Below are 10,000 nucleotides of genomic sequence, written 5' to 3' on the forward strand. Positions count from 1 at the left end.
GCTAATCTAGTCCTAGATTAAGTATTTTTTTCCTCATTTGCAAACCTCTCTCTTTAGAGCGTCGCTCAATAAATTCAAAGTAAATAAAGGAAGTTTTTCTGCGGAGTTGATTGAATTTAAGATGACTTCCGCTCAGGTTGTCGAGACGTCAGTCAATGTCACCTCAAACAATCCTTCTCAGGACTACACTCACCCGGACGATCGTACGTTACTTAATTGTGACACGACTCCTGGGTTCAAACCATTTACGATTTCACTAATTAGATTAGCAGATTCTGAAGTCTGAAAGCGTCGGTTACAGAAGAGCCCTACATCTCGCTCTATTACTATTCTCCCCTCGGCTCGCTTGCGTGACCAAAGCGGGCGGCTCAACCAACTCAGAAGGGCCTGCGAGCAGTCTAAGGGAGCTAAAATATTGTACCTTTCCTTATAAGCCTACCCTTAGGCACCAACTAATCCAATGGCTCGTTATTGCCTAATCAATTTTGTCTCAATCGACACAGAGAACTGTCACTTCTCTTCGTAAAAGTCAAGAAAAAGACGAACTTAATGACTACTCCAAAGATTTGTGGTTGAAGCCGAAGTTACGGAAGTATGTGGAACAGTGCTGCGAATACGCTTGGAAACTTGTTTGCCAGAATCCACCTTACGAAATACATGGAAATCTGGGCTTGCGAAATAACACTTTGTTCAATGAAGCCATACACCAGGTCTCCAGAGATTCCACGTCTTCCAAGGGCACTCCGCGGTACATCTATGCAGTAATCTGGCCAGGTTTGTTTCGCGGATCTCCACCAAGAGTCATTCAAAAATTTGAAGTGGTATTACTTAGTGAAAAATGAAGTCCGTTTAAGTGAAGTAGCAGTGTTTAGGGCATTAAATATTGTTTGCATCAGACTCCAGACGTTAGATCCATAAGACGATTACTTAGGAAGCAGGGAAGTTGAAGAGGCTGAAGATTAGTTAAGGAATTACAATTATATCTAATCTTTGTTATCCGCGATGAAGACTTGTTTAAAAAAAGAATGGCGTCTTGCACTAGTACGAATTGTAGCAAAATAAAAACGGTTTAAAAGATGATATAGTCCCGTATTCTTGAGAATAGGCTTAAGAAGTGAGGCGGGGCGGGGAGAATCAACAGCAAGCGTTACAAACTGAGAGAATGAAGTTTAAGCCTTGACGGCATTTGATTGTGGGGCGAGTGCAGCCCTGAGCACTATCATGGTCTCTCTGTGACTTACGGCGTCATCTTAAGAGTCAAGCAGTGAAAGCGTAGTGTATCGATCGTGTAAGTACTCCAAGCTGTAAGCTGATGGGTCACCAGGAAATCATATGTACTCAAAATGAAGGGCGGTTACGTGTGAAGTTAGCGTTCATGCAAGGTGTAAAACGAGAGAATCGCCTAAAAAGAGACGAGTTAACGCGCTTTTGAGAGGTTACTCAGGCTTATTTGCAAAAGAGTGAAGGGAAGGACCGGTACACTATCAGTGCGAGAAAGCCTAAAGCACATTACCAACACAATTCGATGCCTTTCCTTTAACATCCTTTGAGCACCTCCCATATTTTTTAAAAGAAATAATCGTCACAGTCTTTCACGACTGAAACGGCTCGTGCCATCGTGTTCAGCCTTGGTCCACTACTTAAAATTCTTCCCTTCGAGAACAATATATGTCTTCCAAGCTAAGCTTAACACACTCCAGGAAACCGCGCACATCTGTATTAGGAGGATAACTGGTAACGTTACATCCCAGGCTTTCGTCCAAAATTCTGTAACCAACACCAAGCCCGTCCCCAACCACGGGACCGAACCCGCCAAGTATTAGAGGGGGGGAGGAGAGGGTACTGGTCGAAAGGTTGATGTGATTGATTTGCTTGTAAGCGGGGTCTTGAAAGAGTTCCGAGACCTTACCAGACGACTCTGCCAGGATGCGTAACGCGAAAAGATGGCGATCGAAACGCTGCCCTGCAAAAGAAGTAAAACAAATCTAATTTTTAAAACATCATATGACAAAAATTTTGCGGGAAATGGTTTGGAGGAACAGCACGTTCAATATACTTCTAACCAGACTTACCCATAGCAGCTTCTTTGGTGAGTTTTGAATGCCAATCCGTAGCTCGGCGAATCCTTTCCATCATTTCCTCCACGCCTGCGCGATGAGACTTTTGAAATGCTTCTGCGCATGCCACAGTGGCGTTGCTCGCTGGCCTAATGGTCTCCGTGCGTCCGTGCTTAAATGCTGCGGGACTACAAGACTCGTAAGTGGGAACAAACTTACCGCTTTGACGAAATATGGCTATCTAGAAGAAAAGACAAACGCACTGTTTCAATTGAGCGGCTTTAACATTGAGTATCGAAAGAACCTTACGTCTGATTGGCTTTAAAATGTGGCGCCAAATTGTCAGCCAATAAAAAGGGTTGTGATTTAAGCGCACATGTTTTCCCGCCATTTGCGCCGCCGGGATATAATTGCAGATATATAGCCTCTTTTGAATGTTTGCGCCTGCTGTGATTGGCCAGTTATTTTGGGTTTCATTGATCGACGCGTGAGTTCAACTCCGGCCGGACCAACACTCAGGGTCTTTAAATAACTGAGGAGAAAGTGCTGCCTTTGTAATTACATCTGCAAATGGTTAGACTCTCTAGTCTTCTCGGATAAGGACGATAAGCCGGAGGTCCCGTCTCACAACCCTTCAATGTTCATAATCCTGTGGGACGTAAAAGAACCCGCACACTTGTCGCAAAGAGTAGGGCATGTAGTTCCCGGTGTTGTGGTCTGTCTTCTGTGATGTATCATGGTTGGGAGGGTAAATGCTCGGAGATATTAGCTACACCAAGTTACTCTAAAAATCCGAGGGTAAATAAAGATATGATGATATGATGTAATGCTACCGATTAAATAATGACACTTTCAGACTCGCTAAACCAAAGAAAAATGCCCTCGTTTCCAGAAATGATGTGCCCACTACCTAAATAATGACCGATGTTTAATGAAACAATAGCTCTTCACCTGCATTCTGGTAAAATCTTGAGGGTGCAGGTATGGCGCAGTGGTGACTGCACTCGCTTCCCACCAATGCGGCCCGGGTTTGATTCCCAAACTCGGCGTCATATGTGGGTTGAGTTTGTTAGTTCTTTACCCTGCACCGAGAGGTTTTTCTGCGGGTACTCCGGTTTTCCCCTCTCCTCAGAAACCGACAATTGATTTGATTTGCGTTAATTTGCTGATTTCAGTTTACGGTGTCCCCACACTTTGGGCGCTTCCCTTTTGTCAGAACTGGCTGGCCAGACCCGTCAGTTTGCAAAGAAAATGCAACAATTTGAAGGAACACTTGCGGATAATCTAGTTTCGACTATAAATATGGTCCTAGGTATCTTACAGAACGTTTTCCGTATTGTATAGTTTGGAATCTGTTCCTTTTGTGGGGTGATTTGCATTAAAACAATGGATGTCCAGTTCACTGAAGCACGATAGAGCCCCAAGAGTAAATAACTTTTAGGTTTAAAAAATTGTTGTTTTTTTGTAAAGAACCCCCAAAACGTATTGCATTATGGGGTGGGAGAAATAGCGAATATGGCGTTCTCTCATTGTGGGTAGTGACTTGTCTCCTTATCTCAGAATGCCCCTGGTCGATGGGCACCTGGGAGCTAAAAGGCGCCCACCGTCATGACTATTGCTATTTAATTTTCGCACGAAGTTCACTTTTCTATTGACAAGAGCAAAACTGGCAGCCACCATCGGAGCAATATCGGCCAAATCATTGAGAATGGTTTAAAGCCTATCATGAAGGAGACTGCAGAATATTGCGATGTTTCCGCACTTGTACAGGTACTAAAGACAATACATATTATTTCATTACAACAGTTCAGTTCAGTTCATTTTCTTCACACTTATTCAACGACAATAAAACAACAATAAGAGTAAAAGAGAAATAAACACAGAGCTAGTTATACATTGAATTAAACAAAACAAAGAAGAAAGTGTGTAGCAGCGAAAGGAGCCAAGCTTTCGAGTTGGCTGCTACCACAGAGCAGTTACAAGTGGGTGGAGGTTATGTAGTGCTTATAGAAACTAGTTATAAAGCTCTGGCTAAGTTAATCACACGTCTAACTGTCAAGGGAGAACATGTCAGATGACAGCCGCTCACAGGAAAAATAACAAGGGGCAAAAGGTTGCCTTCACTTGCCCCGATTTAAAGAATGTCCCTGCAGGCCCCCTTTCTGTTGATATTTGAAACGGGACGAAAGGTGACTAGGTCTTGCTCTGCTGTAACTGTTTTAAGAAACAGATTTTCGTAATTTTTCGAAACGCTTACTCCAGGGTAGCATCATGTGCTGACTGTTACTGAGCACGAGATAACACTGGTCATGTTTCTTTTTGTTTCACTGCCATGTGCTTACCTGTAAACGTAAGTCATATGATCAAGAGCAAATGCCAAGTTTCTTGGTCACGTTGGCTTCGCAATGCCACCACAAAAGGAAAGATTACAAGTTAGAGCAACGTCTCATATTGCCCTGTCGCTGGAATGCAGGCAGGGAAGAAAATGCGAGACTGTTACTGATATAGAGCTGAAACATGGAAAACTTACACCTCACAATGATAAAATCTGGGCACGTTTACCCCAACTTTCACAATGAAGGAATACTTGATAATATTCCTAAAATTACATCAATGTCGGTGTTGTGCTGTTTTAACTTAATCTTTCGTACCTCTGGGCGCAGTTTTTGCACTTTTCTGCTTCGACTAATATTTGGGGCACATACATATTTTATTCAGCTAAGCGGATACCCACATTCATGGGTTCAACGACACTTTAACAGGATTTTATTCCGTTTCCTCAGGAACGAAACTTTTTTACTTAGGTGAGATAAAGACGCCAATCAAAACATAGTTTGTCATTAAAACTTGAAACATGGACGAGGAGCAAAAAAATAAAGGTGTGAAGACAGACACGCCGGAACCTTAAATTAATACATACTCAACAGAATATCGCGTTTCGCATTGGTCAAAAAAAGAGTGCAGTACGGAAGTTGCTACGGAAACACAGGAATTTGTGTAAATTTGTTAGTATATAATAAAAAATCATATGGACTTTCATGTGCATAAGCCGCCATTTAGCATGATGTTTTGAAAGTTCTCAAATTACAATTTTGATAACTTTCAAAACATCACTTGTGCTCATAAAACATTCACGAAATGCACTCGCGTTCATACGATTTCCTATGCACATTTTTTGAAGGTAAAAGTGACGAACACAAAAAGAGGGAGTTAAAATATTGTATCTTTCCTTATGCCTACCCTTAAGCACTAATAAACCCCATGGCTCTTAATTGCCTAATCAATATTGTCTTGATCGACACAGAGAACTTTCACTTCTCTTGGTAAATATCAAGAAAAAGGCGCCCTTAATGACTACCCCAAAGATTTCTGGCTGAAACCGAGGTTACAGAAGTATGTGGAAGAGTGCTGCAAATACGCTTGGAAACTTGTTTGCCACACTCCACCTTACGAAATAGAGGGAAATTTGCAACTGCAAAATAACACCTTGTTCAATGATGCCATCTGTGGTGTAATCTGGCCAGGTTTGTTTCGCGTATCTCCAAGAAAAGTCATTCAAAAAACTGAAGTGGTGTTAAGTGAAAAGTGAAGTTTAAGTGAACCAGCAGTGTTCAGCCGGGCATAAAATATTGTTTGCATCAGACTCGAGGCGTTTTGATCCATGAGACTGTTACTTAGAAAGTAGGCACGTTGCAGAGGAGACTGAAGATTAATTAAGGAATTACACTGTTATCTAATCTATGTTATCCGCGATTACAACTTGTTTAACAAAAGAATGGCGCCTTGCACTAGTACGAAGTGGAGCAAAATAAAAAGGAGCAAAAAGATAATTTAGTCCAGCTTTGTTGTAAGCTTTATTATCGATCGTGTAAGCACTTCAAGTTGTAAGCTGATGGGTAATCAGAAAACAATATCTACTCCAAATGAAGGGCGGTTACGTATGAAGTTAGCGTTCACGCGAGGTGCAAACGAGAGAATCGCCTAAAAAGAGACGAGTTAACGTGCTTTTGTCAGTTTACTCAGGCTTATTTGCGAAAGAGTGAAGGGAAGGACCGGTACACTTTCAGTGCGAGAAAGCCTAAAGCACATTACCAACACAATGCCTTTCCTTTAACCTCCTTTGAGAACCTCCCATATTTTTCAAAGGAATAATCGTCACAATCTTTCAGAACTGAAACGGCTCGTGCCATCCTGTCCAGCCTTGGTCCACTACTTAAAATTCTTCCCTTCGAGAACACTATATATGTCTTCCAAGCTTAGCTTAACACACTCCAAGAAACCGCGCACATCCGTATTAGGAGGATAACTGGTAACGTTACATCCCAGGCTTTCGTCCAAAATCCTGTAACCAACACCAAGACCGTCCCGAACCACGGGACCGAACCCGCCAAGCATTAGAGCGGGGGAGGAGAGGGTACTGGTCGAAAGGTTGATGTGATTGATTTGCTTGTAAGCGGGGTCTTGAAAGAGTTCCGGGACTTTACCAGACGACTCTGCCAGGATGCGTAACGCAAAAAGATGACGATCGAAACCCTGCCCTGCAAAAGAAGTAAAACAAATCTAATTTTTCAAATATCATATGACACAAAATTTGCGGGAAATGGTTTGGAGGAACAGCACGTTAAATATATTTCTAAGCAGACTTACCCATAGCAGCTTCTTTGGTGAGTTTTGAATGCCAATCCGTAGCTCGGCGAATCCTTTCCATCATTTCCTCCACGCCTGCGCGATGAGACTTTTGAAATGCTTCTGCGCATGCCACAGTGGCGTTGCTCGCTGGCCTAATGGTCTCCGTGCGTCCGTGCTTAAATGCTGCGGTACTACAAGACTCGTAAGTGGGAACAAACTTACCGCTTTGACGATATATGGCAATCTAGAAGAAAAGACAAGCGCACTGTTTCCATTGAGCGGCTTTAACATTGAGTATCGAAAGAACCTTACGTCTGATTGGCTTTAAAATGTGGCGCCAAATTGTCAGCCGATAAAAAGGGTTGTGATTTAAGCGCACATGTTTTCCCGCCATTTGCGACGCCTGGATATAATTGCAGTGCGTTACGCTGATGTGATCAGCCAGTTATTTCGGGTTTCATCGATCAACGCATGCAATGCTACCGATTAAATAAGAACGCTTTCAGGAGACTCGCTAAACCAAAGAAAAATGCTCTCGTTTCCAGAAAAGATGTGCCCACTACTAAATAACGACCGATGTTTAATGAAACAATAGCTCTTCACCTGCATTTTGCAGTCTGGTAAAATTATTTCCCATTCTCTTGAGGGTGCAGGTATGGCGCAGTGGTGACAGCACTCGCTTCCCACCAATGCCGCCCGGGTTTGATTCCCAAAGTAGGCATCATATGTGGGTTGAGTTAGTTCTTTACCCTGCACCGAGAGGTTTTTCTGCGGGTACTTCGGCTTTCCCCTCTCCTCAGAAACCGACAATTGATTTGATTTGCGTTAATTTGCTGATTTCAGTTTACGGTGTCCCCACACTTTGGGCGCTTCCCTTTTGTCAGAACTGGCTGGCCAGACCCGTCAGTTTGCAAAGAAAATGCAACAATTTGAAGGAACACTTGCATGATAATCCCTCCCATTCTTCTAGGGGAGTATATATCACCCTAGAAGTGTGTTAATTTGAAAGCGTTGTAGAGTTCGTCCTTCAAAATGCCCGGTCTGGCCGGTCAGTTCTGTCAAATGGAAAGCGTCGTTAGTAAAGTCCCTTTCCTTTTTCTCTGGAAACCTGCGACACCGTGAAATGACCATCACAGTTCTAACGGTTAGAAATGTAATAACAGGAGCCCATGGGTAGGAGCTTGCTTCTCCCATACAAGCTCTCTGAGTCAACCTTTGCGCGCATCTTTCTACTTTTAGAAAGCCACGAGTTCTTCAGAAAACAGTTACTGTCAAACGAAGACAAAAATAGCCAAAAAAAAGTGTATGCAAATTGATGTAAATGTGGGTCTCCTGTTGATGGGTTGGTTCTAAAAATAGAAAGATACGCGCAAAGGTGGACTCAAGGATATAGCGCATATGGCAACCACGTTCCCAGGGTCTCTCTTCTCTGCCGACAATGGAGGTAGAGAAGGGAGACCCTGGGGACGAGGTTGCGCATAGGGGGGCTCCTACTCATGGATTCCTGGGGATTGGTCATTTCACGGTGTCGCACAGGTCACCCAACTTGCAAACGATACACCAAGGTGAAACAATCACTGACGGAAAGGTCTCAAAACGCCAACCTTTAGTTCTCACCTGAAATGCAAGTTGCATAACAGCATCAGGACTCAACTTTTTTTCCTTGATGAAATTTTTGCCAAACGTTTGCACTTCAAACTCAGCAACGTCCATTGCTTTAACAGTATTATCAAATTTCTCCTTGGCGGCATAAATTCCACGCTCAATCTCAGGAGTGAAGTTAAAATTGAGTTTCCTGACGGTAACCTCGCCATTCAGGTCTTGAGCATTTGCTGCAGTACAAGACGGGCGAGTGGTTGAATCTTTAAAAGCCTAAAGAGTAAGAAAACTGACATTTTAACGACAATACTGAACTACGGATAAAAGTTAGCAAATGCAGCTGCGGCAACATCGCTGGCAGTGAGCTTTCTAAAGGATGGAGGATGACGAAAAATACTTGGAGTTAAAGGGGCTAGGTCACGCAATTTTAGGCAATTTCAGCATTGATCAAATGGTCATAGAATTAACTGAAATAACAAAATAACGGCTCAAAACTATAGAGGAATTCAAACAAAACACAGGAAAGCTAAGGAGGGACAAGGATGGACAAAACTGGGGAGGATTGAAGTGGATTGCATTTAGGTAAATTTGAAAAACGTCGGCCCACCTTTTTTCAAATTTATATCAGTTTATATCAAAATGTCATTTAAACAGCTGGAAAATCATTCTCAATTGTAACGTGGCCGTGATTTTGCAAATGAAAGACTCTTGCTCTGCCAATTTGACGTTTAGAGCTCATAATTAACAAAATTAAACAAAATTACCTTAAAAAGCGTGACCTAGCCCCTTTAAGGCGAATTTTAATAAATGGATTTGAGATAAAATTGAAAAGTCTATTAATTATTGGCTTTCACTCGAGTCTACAAAGTTGCAAAAGCGCTGGAAGTCAGATTTCCGAGGAATGAACGACGCGACGAAGAACGAAGGCAGTTTAAGAATTGGCCGTCCGAAAACCCGACCAATTTGACGTGATGGTCACATGGCCTCGCAATTTCGTATACAAGACTGAACCAAAAACTAAATGCGCTTCTTTTTTCCTAATTTTCTGCCTGAATCGCAAAGAACGTATAGAGGTTCAAGTTTCGAGCGAGACAATGCGCGCACAAGTGCAGCGAATCGGGATTTGGGTTATGCATAATTTATGCAGCTGACGTCACGGCGGCCATGTTAGTAAAAAAGTCTTTTGGGAATTTGACTCTATTATCATAATTACGCAAAATTTGAGCTACATTTTTCTGTTTTGGCATCAACATGTCCGTCTTATCACGCGAGTGCAATCAAAGAATCCTCGACTTGAATCCAACTCCAAATCTCTAATTAGCTCTTTTGATTACATTTCCAACAAGGCGGCGATGACTCTACAACAGTGATGTTATCTGTGTCCCTAGAGATCGTTGGTCACGTGGTAGCAAGTCAAGGAAAAGTGGCCTGGCTCCAAAATGCAATAGTGATGTTACTTCTTGACGATTTACCTCATTGAAGAAACGCAATACTGCAACTCCATCGCCCCAGGCGTGCTCAAAATTAATCCCTGCATTACCGTCCTTACAAACAATCAGTTGAAATGATTTATCAAACCATCTGCAAAAAAATAACAAAAGTTCAAAAATAAACACGGGCACTGAAAGAATAAAGATTAGAAACAAGTATACGGTAGTATATGAGGAGTGAAGCTAACGTGGAACGTTATTAAAAGAAACCGAAATACAATTCGA

The 10,000-nt window shown here is 42.4% G+C and overlaps 2 protein-coding genes across 4 annotated transcripts in view; one reads left to right on the top strand and one right to left on the bottom strand.

The window, feature by feature from the left end:
- LOC138011408 (uncharacterized) overlaps window positions 1-1,080 on the top strand; it is a 9,435-nt gene extending 8,355 nt beyond the window's left edge. For all 3 annotated transcript variants that reach the window (XM_068858391.1, XM_068858392.1, XM_068858393.1), the window contains one exon: window positions 504-1,080. In XM_068858391.1, the coding sequence (XP_068714492.1) occupies window positions 504-842 (339 nt within the window). In that variant the 3' untranslated portion in view covers window positions 843-1,080. The remainder of the gene's footprint in view (window positions 1-503) is intronic.
- A 4,804-nt stretch (window positions 1,081-5,884) lies between these two features.
- Window positions 5,885-10,000, bottom strand: part of LOC138011407 (carnitine O-palmitoyltransferase 2, mitochondrial-like) — an 11,321-nt gene continuing 7,205 nt past the window's right edge. Inside the window, exons 9-12 of the mRNA XM_068858390.1 lie at window positions 9,758-9,866; window positions 8,304-8,558; window positions 6,705-6,930; window positions 5,885-6,595 (exon numbers count right to left, since the gene is read on the bottom strand). Of these exons, the coding sequence (XP_068714491.1) occupies window positions 6,267-6,595; window positions 6,705-6,930; window positions 8,304-8,558; window positions 9,758-9,866 (919 nt within the window). The 3' untranslated portion in view covers window positions 5,885-6,266. The remainder of the gene's footprint in view (window positions 6,596-6,704; window positions 6,931-8,303; window positions 8,559-9,757; window positions 9,867-10,000) is intronic.

Source organism: Montipora foliosa, chromosome 7, assembly GCF_036669935.1.
Source record: "Montipora foliosa isolate CH-2021 chromosome 7, ASM3666993v2, whole genome shotgun sequence".
NCBI lineage: Eukaryota > Metazoa > Cnidaria > Anthozoa > Scleractinia > Acroporidae > Montipora > Montipora foliosa.